At 43.2% G+C, this 21,723-nt stretch overlaps 2 protein-coding genes across 9 annotated transcripts in view; both read left to right on the top strand.

The window, feature by feature from the left end:
* The window catches only part of LOC112459034 (ankyrin repeat domain-containing protein 50), a 69,178-nt gene extending 48,853 nt beyond the window's left edge, over positions 1-20,325 (top strand). For 4 of the 8 annotated variants that reach the window (XM_025022922.1, XM_025022921.1, XM_025022923.1 and 1 more), the window contains 15 exons: positions 10,680-12,103; positions 12,360-13,131; positions 13,798-13,971; positions 14,274-14,444; positions 14,612-14,923; positions 15,091-15,412; positions 15,529-15,775; positions 16,076-16,259; positions 16,388-16,604; positions 16,740-16,931; positions 17,180-17,430; positions 17,564-18,102; positions 18,455-18,583; positions 18,841-19,018; positions 19,387-20,325. In XM_025022922.1, the coding sequence (XP_024878690.1) occupies positions 11,139-12,103; positions 12,360-13,131; positions 13,798-13,971; positions 14,274-14,444; positions 14,612-14,923; positions 15,091-15,412; positions 15,529-15,775; positions 16,076-16,259; positions 16,388-16,604; positions 16,740-16,931; positions 17,180-17,430; positions 17,564-18,102; positions 18,455-18,583; positions 18,841-19,012 (4,647 nt within the window). In that variant the 5' untranslated portion in view covers positions 10,680-11,138 and the 3' untranslated portion in view covers positions 19,013-19,018; positions 19,387-20,325. The remainder of the gene's footprint in view (positions 1-10,679; positions 12,104-12,359; positions 13,132-13,797; positions 13,972-14,273; positions 14,445-14,611; positions 14,924-15,090; positions 15,413-15,528; positions 15,776-16,075; positions 16,260-16,387; positions 16,605-16,739; positions 16,932-17,179; positions 17,431-17,563; positions 18,103-18,454; positions 18,584-18,840; positions 19,019-19,386) is intronic. The other 4 variants (XM_025022925.1, XM_025022924.1, XM_025022927.1 and 1 more) reach the window with 4 other exon arrangements.
* An 863-nt stretch (positions 20,326-21,188) lies between these two features.
* LOC112459037 (excitatory amino acid transporter 3-like) overlaps positions 21,189-21,723 on the top strand; it is a 6,104-nt gene continuing 5,569 nt past the window's right edge. The window contains exon 1 of the mRNA XM_025022930.1: positions 21,189-21,520. Within this exon, the coding sequence (XP_024878698.1) occupies positions 21,277-21,520 (244 nt within the window). The 5' untranslated portion in view covers positions 21,189-21,276. The remainder of the gene's footprint in view (positions 21,521-21,723) is intronic.

The following is a 21,723-nucleotide window of genomic DNA, read 5'->3' as shown; positions in this document are numbered from 1 at the left end:
TGACTTACAAACGACGCACGTACCGATAAATAAATTACTTCGACCCGAACGGGAGAAGAAGAAGAAGAAGAAGGGGGAGAGATCATCGTTCCCTCGCGGTCATCGTTCCCTCTTCTGAGCGGCGCCGCGCTCTTTCGCGACGCTGATACGACGATATCGCTGCAGAAATTTCAAGTTTCCCCTCTTTTCTTCTCGCGACGACGAAATAAAGGGCTGAGTACACAACGATCGCGAGCGCGAGAATTTTAGACCGGCGAGACCACGTAGCGCGCGGGGGGCGAGATGATTCATAGTGCCTACGGCTGCACCCCCGGTGCGAGTTACCTAACTCGAATTTACGGCGAAGGGGGCTCCCGGGCAAATCGAACAAGACAAACAAAATAGCGGAGCGCCGAAATGCGATAACTCGATCCGCGAAAAGTTTTCGCGAAACTCTCTCTCTCTCTCTTCCTCTCGTAGGGGGTTGAAAAGGGAGGCGCGTCCCGCGCGGAATACTCGAGTCAGATGTTCGCCTCGACGACGACGACGACGGGAGCACAGCGAGCGGGCACAATCGGAACGGCTTTTCGAGGAGCTATTTTTATCGCATCCTCTCTTCGTAAACTCCGCTCTCTCGCGCGGGCGGCATGTGTTATCTCTCCCGCGTGTCCGACACGTTTCGGAGCTCTATCCGCGCCCGGCACGTCCGCTCGAAGTGCTCGCGCAACGAGCGCCGGCGGATCTTCGGGATGGTAAAACGCGGGAGTGCCGAGTGCGAAGTGAGTTTGTTGTATAACGCAGTCCTTGTTCGGGAACCGAGCGTCGCGCAAGGCGAGGAATAGACGCGCGTATCATGCAACCGGGTAGCTCAAATAATCGGAGAGGAAGTGGAAAGTTCGCCCACAAAAGGAGACAGACTTTTGACGCTGCTGCTTCGTTCGAGTCAATCGCATTATCCTCGTGAAAGGATCTTCATCAAATACGGTAATTTTGTGGGTATATAAGTATTTTTAGATCTCAAGACTTTTCTCTTTTTAAACCTCTTCATACATGAATATTCGATTAAAAAATTACAGAAGCTCATTGAATGTCATTCATATGTGATTGACGCCTGACACTTCGATGGTCACCGATGACTGACGTTGTCGATATTTTTTAAAACGCTTTCAAAAAATAATTGCCATTTAATACAACATTTTGAATCACTTAAATAGCTATAGGTAACAAGGTGAAATAAAAAGCGCGGGGCTGCCCAGGATATAATCTTATTTAATCATATTATATAATATTTTGTTATATACACTGTTAAATATTAAAGGATGAAATTCAAACCAATACCTTACCTTGAGATAAAAAACATGTTTGTTATTTTTAACGCGTGTTTCGAAATTTATTATTCTAACCCCGTTGTTTTAGTTAAATTAACAATATTGAGTGGAACAGTAGCGACTTATATGAATAATTAAAAATTACTTAAATTGAGTATAATCTAACACTATAAATTTGACAGTGTATACTTACGATAATAAAAATTAATACTTTGACGTCCATAATAAGACATATAAAACTTGCCGGACAGGCGATGTAAACGTATGAATTTGGAAGCTGAGCGATCGGATCCGAAGGAAAGAGATTTTTTGGCCGCGTCTCTCTCTCTCTCTTATTACCATGGCAAGCCCGAGCGCGGTTTTGAGATATTCGTTTGTTGCCCTTTGTGAAGTACTCAAAGAGTACTTTTCTCGTTTAAACGCGGGATTTGCACGGGAATAATAGAGGCCACTATGCCCGCGAGACTTCTCGAATAATTTAATTTGCGCTCCTTCTTGCGGCAGAGAGGAACTTTTCCGGTATATGGCGGCTTGTTAGAATCGTCCTGGCCATTTCACGTTGCGCTTTTAATCTTCTCCGTCAAGGTAGATAGACGCTATTGCGTGTTCTATCGGCTCACTTCGTTCCTACTGACATTATGCTAATTAGGTTAAAAGCTTTCGACGAGGGGGGGGAGAGAGAGACAGCACGATTGTGACACACACAACGCTCTTCGTTTAATCGGGCCGGCTAAGAGCGACAAATGAAGAGCTTGAATATTCATACGGAAGTCATCGTCCGTTCATATTTCCAAGTATCGCAAATTTTGCAGGATGCACTTTTTCGTTGCCGTTCGTTGCCGTCGAGTTCTTGTCAGAATCGCGCACGCGAATGTGAAAAGATAAGGGACTTGGGTTTAACAAATCGGAGTGTTTTTAGTAGATTAAAAACACTCGAGTTCTAATTAAAGTGGAGCCTTACGCGCAATTCCAATTAGGTGGAAACGGGATTCGCCGCTGTGCGAAATTCGCAAGAAAGAGAGAGAGAGCAAATACCTTACCGCTTTGAGTAAATACCGCGCGTTCCCACCTAAATGCGATTCACGCTTTTTCACCGCCCGCTCGGAGGATTCATCAAGAGCTGGCTTCGCGGCCGACTTTCGGCGAAGAAATTTTCGGTTTCTCCATAGGATCTTCGTCATTATTTACAGCGATGCCGACATCTCCCGCTTTAAGCCGACGTACCACGCTCCTCGCGAGTCGCGTTATCGCGGAGTTTTACATAAGTTTTACGCAAAAGCTCGCCCTTTATCATTGTAATTTTCGTTTGGGACATAGAATGCGAGCGGAGGAATTTTTATTCCCGGCGATATATAAGCGCGACGGCGAAAAGTGCATGAGTTTATCGCGGTCAATTAAATGCATCATGCGCGCGATACCGAGCTGCATGTTTGCAATATCGCGGGGGCAAGCCCCGCATTATTCTGAAGCGGGGGCACTTCAGATTCGCACTCAGATATATAGTTGAGACTGTTGAGAGGTGTGTCGCGGCGGTTTGTCTCGAACTCAAGTCGAAAAATTGAACTGCTCGTTTAGGCTGAGAAACAATAGAACTTCATGACTTGCATCCAAGCTGCATCTACAAACGCGTGTTGGTTAAGTAATAATTGACGTAGATTTATTAGTTGATTTATATTACGTTAATAAGTGTACACTGTTAAATATTAAAGGAATGAAATTTAAACCAGTCCCTTGAGTTAAATAATATTTTGTTATTTTTAACTACCATGTGTGTGTTTCGAAATTTATTATTTTAACTCCATTATTTTAGTTAAATTAACGACATATTGAGTAGGAGCAATGGCGACAATACGAATGGTTAAAAATGACTCAAATTGAATATGATTTGTCACTACGAATGTAACACCGTAAGCGTAAAAAAAAACATTTAAAATCTTAAATCTAATCATTTAAAATTTAAAATCTAAAAACTTAAATTAAAATTAATCTCTGAGAATTAGAATTAGATTAATCGGGGGGGCTGATAAGGGTCACATTGTTGATAAATGCTGTTGGCAGATGTAACGTAACGCGGATTTTCGGCAATCCTGGCGCGTGCAACGCGAACGAATTCGCGAGGAGGGGGAGAAATGAGGGAGAGATAGAGAGAGAGAAAGGAGGCGATAAGCGACCCGTTAATTTCGTATAACTTATCCGCGCCTCCGAACTCCGCGGCCGTGCGCAGCTATACGCGAAAGCGACCATTGAATGCCACCGGAAACCGGTTTAAACGCCGCGCGCCGCCGCTCGGGGACATGCACGCGCTCGGGTGTGTGTGCATTGCAAAATTTATGCACGCGCCGCATGTGTCGACGCGCCGCGTACAAAGGCGGCCGGAATTAATTGCCGTGATTAGACGACGCGTGTACATATACAGAACGCGGATCGCAATCGGGACGGAAACTGGGAAATGACACAATAGCCCGGGAGGCACGGATCTCTAATCTTCTTTCGGAAGCGATCCGCGCGTCGTATACACGTCGGATGTATGTACGTATCTCGTATATAAAAGCTTCGCACACGAGAGGTCTGCAACGCGAGAGCTAAAATGGAAATTATATGTCACCCGTGTTATATTGCAGGCTTGTTCAAAGACTGTTCCATTTGAATATGTTAGAGCGAGAAACATAGAACGTCCCGTTTGTGAGAAGCAATTTCCATCCGTAAGATCTTTGTGTTTATATTATATAATATTTAATAATTATGTAATAATTCCATGTTATATGAGATGAGAACGTTACCGTTACTGAAAGAAAATAATTGTACGTGTTGCGCAATGAAAAAAAAAATTATAGCGGGGAATTGATATCGCTTTGCACGGTGAGCTTAATAATCGCGATAAATGTATAATATATTCGATATAGGGAAACCCCTCATATATTGGATCGTAATCCGTTTCGCAGTAATACGCCATAATACGCAGCAATACAGCGTCTTTAACGATTTCATTTGGCTATTTATACACTCGAATGTAAAGGCGACCTGTCGTTTCGCGTTCTCCGTAAGTGTGTAAAATCCGTGCTCGCGCGCGATACGCGGGTATACATACGTGTCCCCGCTAAATAAGGAGCGAACTGACGCTTTCGTTCCGTTTAGTTCGGTCTCGCATTCGCGTTTCGCGAAGCGCGAGAGATAAGTCCCGAGTCTACAAGACAATAAGTGTTTTAAACCCTAAGCCCTTAAGAAATTGACCAATCACAGTCAATTATTCTCCTCAAATTCAACTGCGATTGAACAATTTCTTAAGGCTTAGGGCTCGAAACGTCTATTGTAGACCGAGATTAATGAAGAAGAAAGAATCATCGATCCTCACGGAGGACACGCGTCGCGCACATGCGAGCTCGGATTTGTTGGATATACCCGAATATTTATTTTAAAATTTAGCCAGGAATGTATTTTCTCAGGTATCTCACGTACGTCGAAGTGTCGCCGCCGCGCGTGCTATTGTCTCCGCTGGCACGATGCTGACGTGGTAAGATGCGGCACACGAAACCTGCGACGCCTGCAGCCCCGGCGTCTGCGTTTTCGCACTAATTGGAATGCAATTGCGAGGGGATCGGTCTGGCGGGCACGTACTCTGACGTGAACGGATTAAACGACGGTCAGCTCTATTTTGCGGGCAAGTTCGGACGCGGCTTTACGCCAACGGAAAGTTAATCCGAGCCGCCCCCGCGGACAGAGAGAGAGAGAGAGAGAAAGAGAATCGGCCCCATTTACCCGAACTCGATTTCGGATTACGTCCTTGAGCGGAGGAGCCCCGATGACGCAACGGGAGATCCGCTGCACACTTTGTCAAACCCACGCGTACATTAAGTCGAGAACGCGTTAATCTTCGTCGCCAAAGAAGAAATCTGACTGGAGACCGATAAAAAATATTTTTTATCGGCAAAGAGAATTTTAAATAGAAACATATATTTAACTTTGTAAAAGTTCTCGAAGCGAACGACTTTAAATGTACGTACAGAGGACTCTACCATGCGATATTTGAAGCACCTTTCGGGAAGGCGGTTACGAAAGTTTTTGCCATATCGCTGACGTCGCAAAGGATATTTATTTAAAAGTTAGAATTACAAACTTGTCTGCCGTGCTCGGAAATAAACGCGCCGTATTAATCTTCGCGCATGACAACGTTTTTAAGTTATATCCGCGGGATTCTCTCGCTACGAAACACATTCGTACAAAAGGAGACGGCTCGCCCATTTTACGACTCGAAATACGAGACCGGAGAGAGCCCGTCTCTTTCTCTCTCTTTTCACGCAGGAAGAAGTTCTTCCTGTGTCTTTAAACGAGACTTCTGGCATGCATGGGTGCGTAGGTGCTAAACCAGCACGCGTGCAACCCGATGCATAATGCATTCGCGTGCAACGAGTGCAACGGAGCAACGCCGTGTGAATCAAAAGTCCCAAATCAAAAGAGAGGGATGAATAGGAGACGCTTGTTTGCGAGGGTTGTTTCTTTATATTGGGAGCCTCGTAATTTTTTCTTTTTTAAAGCTCAGCACGAAACTTTGACGGATTATTACGGATTATAAAATACTTTTACTTTTCTTGTTTGAAATTATTTTCGCTCCAATTCGTTAATTAATCGTTGTACAGCAGGAATTGATCTGTTGATTTCTAATCAGAATCAATTTCGCGAATATTTCAGAAACATGACTGAGAAGCATGAAAACGGAATCACGAATCTGATTTAGTTCGTTTCTGATATAAATTATTTAAGCGGAATTTTAATTCGACGTTAAAATCAATGACGGAACAATTAGGAACAGCGAGAAAGATAGCAAATCAAATCTAATCAAATTGTTGGGGAGAAAATGAATTCCGGAGTAATCGGAGAATACACGGGAAATGGCAGTTCTAGAATCTTGTGTTTTCCCGTAGAATTAAAATATTTTTATACGCGATATTTTTTATCTTTTTAATTATTATTCCAGGGAGTATTTCTTCGATCTGAGCCCTTAAGCACGGCGGATAATTATTCAACGAGTATCGCTTGACCGACCTGCCGGTGTTCCGGCCGTGGTCTCTCTCGGATTAACTCTAAATCCAGCTTAGCGCGAGCTTTCTTTGATTATATTCCACCCCCTCGCAATTCCACGCCGCCCTGCTCCTTCGCCCAACGCGAATCCGAAGTCTAGACGAACTTTTGTGTAATATCAGAGCGGTCGCCCTTCTTGTACATTCAGACAAACGACGAGATCATTTCACCTTGAGAAAATCACACGCTTTTATCTCCGTTTTCTGCTGCCATCGCGCGATGAGAAACGAGGGGAACGCGTCTCGGCAGCCGCTCGCTGTCTAACCGGAGGAACCAAAATTACGCCACTATTTTCCGACGTAAGCCGTCGTAGAGCGCCAATATAACTGATTGTGAGCGTATGAAAAAATTTAAAAAATGTAAAAAAGAACAAGAACATAAGAGAAAGGAGGAGCTGGCCACCTCCAAGAAGAGACCACCTTTTATAGTGGGTGTCGTTCGTCACTCTTGCTGGTACTCACCGCCAAGCAAGAGTGCATCAATTAAAACGCAGAACGAAATTCCCACTAAAGACATTATTACGCAAAATTTAAACATATGCCTGGAAGAGGAGGAACGCACTCAGGGTTTGAAGCATAATTTAAATAAAAACTTTCGCCGAGACATTCGCAGGTTTTCCTTCTTCCGAAAGGGCGAAATAATGATCGAGGATCGATCGGATATACACGGATCTTTCCGAACACGAAGAAAATAAACCTGCGTGCATATTTCTTGTAACGGTAAACGCAACAGAGGAACGAGAAACAAATCTGTGAATAAAATTTTCTCATCATTGAATGTAAAAAAACTTAATTGCGACGTAAGAATAAAAAAAAAAAATGTGCTCGTGGTCCCGCGTGAAAAGGAAAAAAGGATTATTCCTCCAGACCTCCCGTTCTTTCGTACCTTTCCGAAATGAATCGCGCTACCGTTTATCGATGACGGCGTACTTCTTTTTTGCATGTAAATGGATCCAGCGCCTATATTCGTTGATTGAATCCAGTTTCGCGGCCTCTGCCGAGGATAAATTTCGCGTTCGCCGAGGTCGGCACCGCGCGGGGTTCACCGGGAGGCGGGGAACGGAAATCGATCGGTTAGGGGTGCAAGACAGACAAGGGAGAAAGCGTAACGTGAGAAAGGAAACATCGGGCGCTGTCCCCTTTCTCCCCCTCCCTCGTTCGCTTACAACCATGATATTTCCAACCCCTTCTGTCTGTCGCACATGCGGAAAGGATCGAATAAAATTATTCAAATCGTCTTGCGCCGTTTCAATTCTTTTGAACCGAACGAAATGCGTAATATGCGTAATGGACATTCCCATAAAAAAAAAGAAAATGAAAGTAGGCAGTGCTCTATTTCTCGGTTATATCAATATATCGTTTTCTGTCAAAAACAATTTTTTCGACAGAATCGTATTTCATCGTGGCAATCAATTTTGTTTTTTAATAGAGACACGGTCAGATTAATACATTCAATTGTACGAGAACACATCGTGTTTCTAAAATAATTGCTCTGTGTGTAAATCACGCCGGAGGCGTGAATATTTTTCTTTGAATATCTCCGGTCGCGTCCCGTAATTTGCCATCAATGTCGCAAATTGAAATATTATTAATTATCCCTATTAAACAGTCCAGTAGAAAATGAATGGTTTCAATTTCGATACGAGCTTCCATCTCGAGGAGTTTAATTGACCGAGCGCGGTGGGGCTTTCTCTCTCTCTCTCTATCTCTCTCTCTTCGTGTGAAACAGGTTCTCGCCTCGTCTCGTTTCTCGTCCACGGTTCGCGTATCATTCGGCCATAATGATCGTCGGATAGGGGGGCGAAGGGAGAAGAGAACGAGCGAGAGAGAGACCTAACCGAGGGGGTTGTCAACGGCCGGTTCTGGCTGCATCGGGGCGACAATGCGACGCGACGCGACGCGACGCGCCGCGCGCACGTTGACGGTGTCATCTTTATGGCGTTGTGTGCCTCCGTATCTAATAATAAACGGGTCGGCGGCCATTGTCGGAATATAGGTCGAGCCTTCTGGCATTTACCGTGTCGTTTACGAAACGTCAGTTCCGTACGTGTGCCTGGGTGTACGCGAGCGTGCATTTACCTTACCGCGAGTCTTCAAGTCCCTCGGTTGCTTACAAGTTCGCTGCACGCGAAGCAAACGTCGTCGTCGTCGTCGTCGTCGTCGAATGAATGGACCGCGAAGCGCGACACAGTTATCAACTTCGCGCTCCGAGACTTCGGTCTTATCGCCTGAGAAATAAATCAAGACACACCGACAGGGAATGCTCCGAACCCGGGTAGCGGTTTGTAACGCGATCTTTCCATTTTTTTTTTTTTTTTACATGTTCCAGACACCGCCGCGACTCTCTTCTCAAAGTCGCGGAACTTATTCGCTCGGTTCGCACGAAGTTTCCAAACAAGAGGGCCGTTTATCTCCATTAATTTCAAGCGGATTCTACCTTTAGCAGAATTTTAATTTGAGTCTTGGCTACGAGAAGACTGTAACTAAGCAGTTGTCCAATTAAGAAAATAAAGGGATGTATCGGGGAGGGGAGGGGAAGCTGCCCGATTGCCTCTCGGCCGGCGGATAAACGCGAACTTTATCGCGCCAGTTTCCGGGCACGAGTTAGATTTGCGGTCCTTCGTTCCTGCGTACGCGGGGTCGACGTGCCGAGCGATCTTTCGTTACATCCACGCGCGCTCACACGTACGTGTATGTGTATTGGTCGACGTGACAGTCGGATTTGTGGCTTTCGGGGAAACCATTTTCGCGTTTTCCCGCGCAACACATTTTCCCACGTTGCAAAAGAGAGAGAGAGAGAGAGGGATCGGTGATAGCGATAGTCAGAAATGGTCGTGTGGCAATTTCGTCGCGCGTAACGCAATTATACGCGAGCGGTGCCGGGCGTGTAATCGAATCGATTTACGATATGCCGCGAGAACGTATTTATAATTTATTGAAGCGAGAGAAAAAAGGAGAGAGAGAGAAAAAGAGAGAGGTGCGCTTTCTTGCAGAACGCACATCTGATAATGGAAATGGGTGTCAGCGAGAGCGAATTAAACAGGTATATTAAAGCTATCTAAACCAAATTATCAGAACACAAAAAATTTTGTATGGAATTAATTTGCTAATTATTTACTATTAAAAGTAATTTTTTTGCTCCAGCTATTAAAAAGTTACGAAGGGCTGAACAGCTTAAGATTAAGCTATCCAGTCATGGTAAAAAAAAACATATACATAAGTCAAAGCAAAAAGTTAATACCAAAATTATTTGCTACTTTTTTGCTATTTTTTGCTTGCAAAAATAATTTTTTTGCTCACACTATTAAAAATTTACAACTTAAATCTTAAGCTATCCAACCCTTCGTAACTTTTGAATAGCTGGAGCAAAAAATTATTTTAAAAACAAATAATTAGCAAATTAATTTCATATAAAATTTTTTATGTTCTGATAATTTGGCTTAGATAGCTTAATATATCTGAATTAAACCGTTTTATCAGACTTTTCGCGACATCGCGGCCTGAAATAAGAGTCTTCAGCGAACTCCTGTCTATCAGTAAAAATCGTTAAACTCGTAAAACTCACGGGTTATTTATCCCTCGGCGCGATAATAAACCCATCCGCCGGAACGCGATGGGCGAGGTCGTCGAACCTTCCGCCGTGTTAGGATTATTAATTATCGCATTAATGGACAGCGCGCTAATCTATCTTGCTAAACGGAAGACCGTCTTAACTTAAGTTAATATCGTTTTACCTCCGGGCGAGATCGCGCCAAGTTGGGACGGCGAGGAAACGATTAAAGTCTCTCTCGGAAAGGAGGGCCATCCAGCCGTCTAGCGGCATCCAGAAGAGAGGCGCCCGGCCCAAAGATTAACACTGAGCGAATCAATTAGACGGTTAGTTGGACCGGCTAATTGTGACGAGGATCGAGGAAGACGGGAGGGGGGAAATCTTTTAAAAGTTTTTGGGAGATAACGATAAATCCAAATTGCTCGCGTAAACGCGAGCTGTGTTTATAGGGAATAAAAGTTCCCCGAATTTACTTTACGGACTGCTATGTTGCTTGTGTCTATCGCAGCTGTAAACGCGATATTTTGCCGCAACTGCGCAATTTGCATCCGAATAAGTTCGGCCTTGCGTGTTTTATCGCTGTATAAATTTAGATCTTCCGTTCCGTTTGAAGGCGATTTTATCGTGCGCAGTCAGTCCGCGGCGAGAAATTAATTTTACGTTCGTCATGTTCTACATTTTATAAGCACTCACGTAACGCCGGAGAGGGACAAGAGGGAAAAAAAAGAGTTCTTTTTTTTGTTCCAGATAGCATGCAAGGACGCGAGGCGCATTGTTCGGCGGTTACAAGGCGATGAGAAGGCTGAATGGAGGCAGAGGAAGCCTCAGAGCCCCCTGGGGCTCCCGCCGATGTTCCGTTGACAGAGCAACGCAACCGGGTCAATCTTGTCGCTGCACTTAAGCCGATCTGAAGCTGCCACCCATTCTCGACCATTTACACCAGACCTGCATTTAGTCGCGGTGCTCCGAGGAGAGACAGAGGAGAGAACAGCTCGTCCGATCAGATATCCCGTTCAGATACGTCCGGGCGACTTGAGAGGCACACGGATTGAAACCGATATAGTGAAACCCATGCCAAAGATCTACTTACGCCAATCGATTTACGCTAGGGAACCCCGATAAGCTTGATCGCGCGAGATCCCGTGAGAAGGAGGGATTCGGATTCATCTCGGACAGGCCCAGGAGAAGAGATATCGGGACATCGAGATGGCGGCGCCAGTGATCGAGAAGAAGCGTTTCTTCTGCCGAGAATGGGCCTTCACGAAGCTGTCGCACTGCCTAGAGCAGCGACCGCAGTCCAAGACCTGCGGGGCTTTGATCGTGGGCGGTCCAGGAAGCGGGAAGACGGCGCTCTGCGCCGAGCTGGCGTGGCCGTCGAACGGTGCGTCCGCGAGGCATCAGCGGTCCCTGAATCGCCGCCTGCTGGCCCGACACTTCTGCCAAGCCCGAAGCGAGGCCTCCCTGTCGCCCGCTCAATTCGTGCGTTCTCTGGTGGCCCAGTTGCTCCAGGCGAGCTCGGACGGCGTTCATCATCGAGCGTCGTCCGCGCCGATCTCGCCGCCGACGTCCGCGACCGCCGCGGCCGCGACGACGGTCACCACGACGATGCTCACGGCAACAACGACGGCGACGATAACGACGACGACAGCGGCGATACCCGCGACGCCGACGGCGCCGACGATCGTCGCGACCGCGCCGCCTCTCACGTCCAGGGAGGCCGTCGCGGAGGCCTACGCCGAGAAGCTGCGAACCGATCCGGATATCCAGGCTGCGTTACAGCCGGACGTCCTCGACCGGGATCCGGACGACGCCCTGAAGAAGGCCCTGCTGTTCCCGCTGTTGGAGGTCGAGCCGCCGAAGAACTGTCTCTTCCTGCTGGTGGACTCGATCGACGAGGGTCAGACACTGAATCCACCGCAGACCGGCACCAGGGACTCCCGGAGAGAGAACGACAACGTCAGTCGCACAATAGCTGAATTGCTAGCTAATCACCACCATCTGTTCCCACAGTGGCTCTTGTTAGTCTGCACCGCTCGACGGCAGAGTAAGACCATCTCGCGCATGTTCACCGGCTTTCGCAAGATCTCGCTGGACGACCTGAGAAAGTCCCAGGTCGTTAGAGACGTTCAACAGTATATTCTCGCGCGGCTGGATCAGGAAGATGCTCTCAGGTAACGACAGGATTGTCGTAAATCGTGTTACTTAGTTTCATCAATTATTTGTAATCTCGAACGAATTTATTTTCGAGAAAACAATTGATAGTCAATTCTTTTACTGGGAGAAAATGCATCTCGATGAATGAATATATTAAACTTGGGTACTTAGCGGTACAAAAGTTTGCGTGCCAGTTCATTAATAACAGTCAAAACTTACTCGTGAGTAATCGTTGGTTTCGATTAATAATACTTGTATAAACTACTTTTACAGGCAGCACATCTCGCGCGACACCGCCGAGATGCTGAACCAGCTGCACATAAAGAGCAACGGCTGCTTTCTGTACCTGGAGAAAGTTCTCGACGGCGTGGCGGAGAACTTTATTGTTCTACGCGAGGTGCGGGAGATCCCGGGAACGCTGAACGGCCTATATCTCTGGCTCTGCCAGCGACTCTTCAGCAGGAAGCAATTCAGCAAGGTGCAGCCGCTGCTCAACGTTATACTCGCCGCCAAATTGCCCATCACTCAGGAGATCCTGTACGAGAGCGTGAAGACGGCCTGCGTCGGCATCACAGTCGAGGACTTTAATCGCCGGCTCCACTTGCTGCGCCGGGTGATATCGGTCTCGCGTGCCGGCGCATTGATGCTCTTTCACCACAGCTTCGCCGAATGGCTCCTCGACGTGAAGCACTGCACCCAGAAGTATCTCTGCTCGGCCACCGAGGGCCACGCCATGCTGGCGGCCTACTACACTCTACGCGGCCCCGAGCTCAATCCCGACGAGATCTGCGTACTGGGGCAACACCTGCAACGCGCGATAACGAGCATTCCGGTTAGCACCACGCTGGACGTCCACACTCTTCAAGTGCTCTGGATGATCGGTAGTAATGCGCCCATCGAGGGCTGTTATCTGGATAGCTCCGAGTGCATTCTTTGGCCCAGGCAGGACGTTAAGCTGCTGAGACTGCTGATCGACGCGGGCGCTCGGCCCTCCGAGAAAACGGTCGACGATGACGCTAGCAAAGATGCTATTTCTTCTAGTCAGGTAACATTCCTTTTCTTAAAAGAGCAATCCGTAAATGCGTGAAGAACACGCGACTGCTAATCGACAAGAGATATGTATTCGAGATATCCAGCGCACGTTTAATATTTTATTCAAAACAAACAAGCGGTTGAAGTTTATCGTGTATACAAAATTATTTTTAAAAATCTCTCAGGAAACTGTAATAAATATAACAGTAATATCTAATCTGTTTATCTACGAATTTATTTTTAAAAATCTCGCAGGAAACCGTGTGATAAATATGTATAATAGTAATATCTAAAATCTGTTTATCTACGAATTTATTTTTAAAAATGTTACAGGAAACCGTGATAAATATATAATAATAAACTATTAAAAATATATAATAATATCTAATCTTTAGTTTTGATAGAAACAGCGGTTTCAGGAAACTATGATAAAATATAATAATATCTAATCTAGTTTTTCGGGGTCAGTATACACTTTTTTACGATAAGAGAGAACAATGCGACTCATAGAAACTCTCAAGTGGCGTTAAGTCGCATATGTCGTCAATATGATTCGTAATACATTTGACAACGCTATATCGTAGTTTACCGATTGTCATGGAGAATATTCGTAATAGAAATTTTGTTATCCCGGAAATTGTAGTGAAGGAAGGTTTAATTTCGCGTTTCCTACACAAAGGTTTCGCAAGATGTAAGCCCCATTGACGAATCTCCGAGTGAACCATTAACAGAGCTCCTCGGTGAAAGCGGAGATATCAATCAAACAGACTCTTACGGACGAACGGTGTTACACACTCTAGCTGCCGATGGCAATGCATCTCTGTTGGAATTGGCGCTCGCAGCCTGTCCTCAGGTACACAAACTACATTCTCAAACTAATACAACTTTTAATTAATTAATTAAAAAAGAGTCACGATAGTATCGTTATATAGATTACTGTGTTTAAGCCAAGCATGCTAAAATTATTATTACTTGTAAATCTGACATCCATTGTTTATTTTTTTAAAAAAGTGTAGTTTTTTTTAGGTGTAGTTGTCTGTTTCAAAAAATAAAACATCAAAATTGTTTCTATGTTTTTTTTAACTTTTTTGTTTCAACGACAGTTTGTTGAAACAATTGAAATAGATAGCTTGATGAATTTCTGAATTTACGTAGGCAAAGTTAGAAGCGGTCGACCGGAACGGACAGACGCCACTGAACTTGGCCGCCAGGCACGGTTACGCGGACGTGGTGCGCGTTCTCCTAGCTGCCGGTGCGAGGGCGGATCATGCGGACTGTGACGGCTGGACCGCCCTCAGGGCCGCTGCCTGGGGAGGGCATACTCAGGTATAATTAGATTAAGTGGCGAGTTTCTAAGAACATATGCAAGTCTCGTTAACTCCGCGTTACACATAATATGTAAGAGATTAGTCTCATTTGAGTAAGATCATTAAATTGCAGGTCTCGCGAGTCGTAAATGAAACAGGTGTTTCTCACGAGTTCTGCTGTTTCAGGTGGTCGAGCAACTTCTGAAGCACGGGGCTATGGTAGATTGCGCGGATTGGGATCAACGAACTGCGTTAAGAGCCGCGGCATGGGGCGGCCACGAGGATATCGTTAAGGCTCTCCTAAAGCACGGCGCGGACGTTAACAGGACGGACGACGAAGGTAGAACAGCTTTAATCGCCGCGGCGTATATGGGTCACAGCGAGATCGTGGAACATCTTTTGGACTTCGGTGCCGAGATCGATCACGCGGACAGCGACGGTAGAACTGCGCTCAGCGTCGCCGCGCTTTGCGTTCCTGCTAATCACGGATACGCGAAGGTTCGTCCGGCATATGAATTTCAGTTACTATTGTAAATCGTTGCACTATCGTCAGCATCTGAAAATTCTTGAATTAATCAATAATTAATAATTTACCGGTACAATTCTGTCCTATAAATATGGCGAAAGTGATTTTAATTAAAATTATGTTAATTGTCCGTCCGCAGGTAGTCACGATACTTTTAGAGCGAGGTGCCACGGTTGATCACGAAGACAAAGACGGTATGACTCCGCTGTTGGTCGCTGCATTCGAAGGTCATCGCGACGTTTGCGACTTGCTTTTGGAATTCGACGCGGATATGGATCATTGCGACGTCACCGGTAGAACGCCTTTGTGGGCGGCCGCGAGCATGGGACACGGATCGGTCGTCAAGCTCTTGCTGTACTGGGGCTGTTGTGTCGACACTATAGACAACGAAGGCAGGACCGTTCTCAGCGTGGCCGCTGCCCAGGGCGGCACGGACGTCGTGAAGCAATTGCTCGCGAGAGGTACATTGTACAATTAGTTTAAGTGGCGCAAGCATATTGTGCCTGATCTCTCTTTCTTCTTCGCTTCCTCTTTCTCTCTACTACAAGTGTATAAAGATATATAATTTCCACGCAAGGCCTAGACGAGCAGCATAGAGACAATTCTGGCTGGACCCCACTACACTATGCGGCGTTCGAGGGTCACATCGACGTTTGCGAGGCGTTACTGGAGGCTGGCGCGAAGATTGACGAGACAGACAATGATGGAAAGAGCGCTATTATGCTCGCGGCGCAAGAGGGGCACACGTCGTTAGTAGAGAGATTGCTGAAACAACACAACGCGCCTATAGATCAGCATGCCCACGACGGTAAAACCGCTTTAAGGTACTGTGCTGATGATAATCAATGATTTTACTGTACACTTTATTATTTTTAAACTAATGTAATTTTGAACTAATCGACAAAGAGCTACGATTATCTTTTAGACCGTAATCTAAATAATCATGAAACACAAGTTATCATTTATGCATTTAATTTTTTTCAGGAAAAAAATGGCTTTTTTCTTTTAAGATAGATTTAATTGTGTATCGTACTCTCTAATAATAATTAATAAATCTAATCATTCTAAACAATAGGATTGTAAATAAAATTATCGACATTTTTTAAATGAATTATCTCTTGTAGGCTCGCGGCTCTAGAAGGACATTACGACACTGTGAAGATATTGCTATCGCATAATGCTGATGTTAACGCGAAGGATGCCGATGGAAGGAGCACTCTCTATATACTTGCGTTAGAAAACAGATTAGCTATGGCGAGGTTTTTGCTGGAACACGCGAACGCGGACATAGAGAGTAGAGATTCAGAAGTAAGTAATCGTTAATCGTGTCAAAAGAAGATGCTCAATAATTATTTACTATTTTAATATCTAAAATGATTTGCGCTTTACATGTGATACGCCTGAAAATTAACAATTACTACATTGGTGTTCTATAGGGCAGAACATCGTTGCACGTAAGCGCCTGGCAGGGACACGTGGAGATGGTAGCGTTATTGCTAACCGAGGGTGCAGCCAGCGTAAATGCTTGCGACAATGAAAATAGAACGCCGCTTCATTCCGCCGCTTGGCAAGGACACGCAGCGATCGTCAGGCTGCTCCTAGAACACGGTGCCACTCCCGATCACACTTGTAATCAAGGTGCCACGGCTCTAGGTACGTTAATTATGAATAATCTCTAAAGTTGTATAATAAGATGTGCATTAACAATATAAAGAACTTTTTTTATAACTTGATTATAGTTCTTATTAACCTGAGGCATGTTAGCTGATAGTAGAATGTAATTTACAGGTATAGCCGCTCAAGAAGGACACGAGCATTGTGTTCGGGCGCTTTTGAACCACGGAGCCGATCCCAATCACTCCGATCACTGTGGACGTAATGCCATTAAAGTAGCCGCTAAAAGTGGCCACGACACAGTTGTCAGGCTGTTAGAAGAGCATACTGCGAATCAACGCAGCTTGAGGCCCGGCATCAATGGAGGTCAATTGCCACATTTTCTGTTAATTTACAGTCAAATTCGAACACTTAAGAACATTCAGGAAGAAGATACAGAAATATCGTTCTTATCACTCCTCTCTTGTAGGAGATAACAAAATTCAAATTTTGAAATTATTTTGTAATATAAAAAGTGTCTATGACTTGAAAGGAAATATTTTACAATTGTTATTTGCCGAAAATTTTCTTTTGACATATCGAAAATTGAAACAATAATGTTATATAATTTCCAGGTGGTAGCAGTAGTGCTACTTCTGTTACATCCAATTCGACGGCTGAGACTAAACCTTCGTCGGCGATTTTGAATCCTCTATCGACGCAATACAGCCCAGCGGAATCGCCAGACTCGACGAAACGACGCAGCTGCGTTTCTTTAGGCAACAATTCGAGCAACAGCAAATCCAGCAGCAATTTAACCGGTAGCACTAAGAGCGATCAAGGAAAGTTTAATCAAAACTCGATGGTTAACTGTCAGGTAATCAAGGTAACACGGCAACCTCCACGGCACTCGCTTGGTTGATGAAATTAAAGCGACTTCGTGGCTATATTGTGATTAATTATTTAACTCTTATAAAACTTACAAATTATTTAACTTCTTCTAATTTTTATAATTTCAGGCACCATTATCTTTCACGCAACAACTACAGCAATGCTCAAGAGGCGCAAAGAGTCGACCACTCAGCAAATTATTGTCACCTTTGAAAAGTGAACCGCAGAGCCCGATATACGCCTCACCTCCGCACTCTCCGTTAAGCGACAGCCTTATTCCTTACTCTCCTACAAACACGAGTCCACCTAGTGCTCAAACAGCAGTTAACGTGATACAGAGTCAGCTGGGCGTATCGTTGCTGGCAGCGAACCCAAATATGCCGTACAAAGCGCAGATAGGAGGATACAATCATACGCCGGTCATCTACGAGCCTATCAACATCAAAACTGAGATTATCGATAGGAATAACATTAGCAAGCCGTTCGAATTAACAAACGAAATGTTAGGCTTGAATATTGGGAAGGATAAGGAGAACGGGCATGAGGAGAAACGAAATTCGGCCGACACGCATTTTACGCGAGACACTCATATGAGAATAATATTGGGAAATAGCGGCGCTGGCGTTGGTAGAAGCGTCAAGCACGTATCGGATCATACACCTGGAAGGTAAGCAGTTGATAAGAAATAAATCATATGCACAAGTTATAAGCACTATACTAATATTCTAATTATGTTTATCACAGCGTACAATTAACATTTTCTCATTGTGAAATGTTTTTTTAATCATCCACGAGACACGACATCAGACTACATTTTTAGAGACCGCAAATTACTTACGGCATTCACACATTCACAAGACTTGTCAGCGAGTGTTAGTCAGATATCATGCACATTTGTCTTATGTTTCGCACATGTGTACATCATCCACGAAAAATCATACGTACATAATTCCATCCTCTCAATCGCAACTTTATAAAGCATATTTATTATCTTAATTTTTTTCAATGCAATTCTTTAGACTTTGCAGAAATCACAATGGTCGTATAAGGAAGACACACCGCTTCATGAGCGATAGGCTTTCCTTCCTTTTTCAACCCTCCCGAGCGAAAAAAGATAGAATATGTAGTCAAGGAGGACATACGACAATGTTAGACATATTTGTCATGCTATGTATCAATTGGTTATTAACATCGTTTACTTAAAATCGCCAATCAAAGGCACAGACATGTATTAACGATATTTTTCTTTTTTTTTCTTTTTTCTAAAATCTTGATGCATTATTACTTTTCTTTTTGACTTACATTTAATTTTTCATGTCAGCTCTTCGACGAAGATAAAATAATATACATATATGTTATTCGTGTAAGCACATTTTGTCTAAAGTACCATTATATTTTATTTCAGTGCAAGCAATGTGAAACCAAAGCGTAATGGCTTGGTGTCCAACCCAGCCATGAGATTAGTAGCGGGCGTTAGAAACGGAATTGAGAATGCTACGAATAGAAATAAGCCTATTACAACGCGTGTAAATGGATTCCAATGGAAGGCGGAAGCGCGCAAGGAAACACCTTTGTAGGGGCAGGTATCGTCTATCATTTATTTATACTCATTAATATTTTTTTTTCCATTCTGTATAGTATAGATACTTCTAATAATCTGTAAATTTCCAAGCAATAGCAAATGACTCGGTACATCACTCCAAATTCGTGTAAAAAGTATTGTACCAAGTTAGCACTTGGCTGTTAATGTTAAGCCTAACTTACCGATTTACTAGCGTCATAATAAAAAATTTTAAAATTATATTTTATTATTTTTCAAACGAATGAAATATTGATTAATCATCTGTTGTCAAATCTCATACAATGACGCAATAATAACTATAGACGGTCCATAAATGGATATAATTATATAAATTATATAAAATATAATGAAATACATTTGTTGTTCCAGGCTGTATCTTATGGATTGTCTCGACGAAGAGCCGCGAGCCAACACCGTGGATGGCGATCTGTCGCGAACAAAAAGCGAAAGTCAATAAACAAATTTTTCTCTGTTTATTTGAGCAAAATCAAATTACCTCAAATAAAAAGGAAGAGGAAGGAAGAATGAATATTCTGATTTCACGACGTGAAAAACGCAGATCGCGTAGCACACAAAACCAAATATTAATTTGCATAGGAAAAATATACGTAGACATAGATATGTAAACTTACGAAACATGACTTTGTATAAATATGACGTTAATGGAATTATTTACTGATCTCACTAATGTAATACGCGCATACACATATACATATGCGTTCGTATTGGGTGTGTCTATGTGTATGTCTGTATATGACGCTTATATATACCTACAGAATATTGCAAACACTGCTCAGTCTCCGAATCACACTGGTTTTAGAGAAAAGAAGCTATATCGGTTTGCAACAATCGGGAGTAAGAGAAAAGTCGCTAAAGATTGTTATCGAGAGAAATTGATCAGCTTTTGAGGTATTCTGTATATATACTTAAAAAAATTATTAAAATCTTGAAGAGAGGGAGAAAGAGGAACTTTAGTCGTGATGTTAATGCCAGAATAGACGATAAAGTTTTAACGATGAAAATTTCTTCAGAAGACTGGATGCAAACAGAATGCATATGTGATCTTTTAATGAGTAACTTTAAACCGAGAAGAAGAATATTGTAAAGATATGTATAAATTATATTAAGAGAAGACGTAAAAAAAAAAAAAAAAAAAAACGATATTGCGGACTTATTACAAATACGTAAAGTTATGGCCTGAAAATGAGGAAACGTGTAAATACCCCCCTCGTAATGTCTCTCGCAACATATTTATTATACTGTAATAGGTGCGAAATAAATAAAACTAGAAAAGAATATTACACGTAATTACCAGCGTAATTATTTGACGCCTTGTCTCATGACGACTGCCGTCGCATTTCTGCATAATATCCTATCCAACGACAAGTATCATTCAAGGTGAATATGGTGATGCGATGAGATGATCTACGAACATATTACGGAAGATATATATAATGCATCTTTCATATCTCTTAATATATTTAAAAAAATAAAAATAAATTTAACAATGAATACAAAGATACACCGCCGTAGAGATGTTACGAATAATAAAACTAATCATTCTTACATCATTAATAACTGCATGATTTAGATCATTTTTGTCCAAGCGGCCGTTTGATCTCGATGCAATTTTCTAATTATCTTATCATGTGTTCTAATTATCTTGTTATCCGTTTAACGTATCTCCCCGTTGTTCCACTGTCTTCGTCTTTTCTTGGCCTGCCGTGCATATTCCTTCTAAACCGATATCTAGATACATTTTCAGTTTGAAAAGTAAAGTGGTGATTAGGAAAATAAATAAATTGCAGTCAACATCGAAAGAGAGATATAGGCTGCGTTCCGATATTCACTGCAAGTACTGAAAATCTATAGTTTACGTTACGTACACTACGTACGTTTGTTTATCTATAAGTAAAACGTTTACTGATAAAAGAGCTTCTTGTCTCAGATAATATGTCTTGATAAAGCCTTTCATACGTTCTTCTACAAGACTATTCAGTGTTCTTTAAAATTTTCTCAAGCTCAAGTTATTTCTACGATGTTCATTATAATGTAAACGAAATTCTCGTGTTTCTTGTCGTTTTTATGTCTCTGGATAAATAAAGAACCAGCGATACGCATTCATATTTATATGAGGTAAGAGTATATATTTTATAAATTATTCTACATATACATTATCGATTCTTGAATTTAATAAATTTTAAGACGTATGATAGTCGGAAAAAGAAAAAGAAAAAGATAGACGATTCGAGTCAAACAATGTCCAAATTGATACATTCGCTGTCGAAACACAAGTTGATAATAGCGACATTGACTGGCGTGACTATTGGAATATCGTGCGGTCTGAGTCTTAAGAATTATTACAGCGGTGGAACATGGTCTCAGCGAGATATCATGTACCTCAAATTTCCTGGAGAGATGTTTCTCAGAATGGTGAACTGTTTAATATTGCCGCTTGTCACGTCCAGTATTGTAAGTGCCACTTGTAATCTCACCAGATCTGGTAAGTCCTTTAAAACTATTGAAGTTTTCTTTAACGAGGTCATACATATATTGTACGTGCTTTTTATTCTAAAATAGAAGACAATAAAAGTTAATAGAAGAATTAATTCGGATGATAAAGTAAGCGAAACTCAGATTTCACACCTCGAAATGTCGGAAATTTACTCCTGATATATCAGGAAAGCATGAGAGCGAGGAGGTTGT

Source organism: Temnothorax curvispinosus, unplaced genomic scaffold (genome assembly GCF_003070985.1).
Source record: "Temnothorax curvispinosus isolate PA1 unplaced genomic scaffold, ASM307098v1 QBEX01009448.1, whole genome shotgun sequence".
In the NCBI taxonomy this organism is placed as follows: domain Eukaryota; kingdom Metazoa; phylum Arthropoda; class Insecta; order Hymenoptera; family Formicidae; genus Temnothorax; species Temnothorax curvispinosus.
This window is presented reverse-complemented; position numbering and strand designations above follow the sequence as displayed.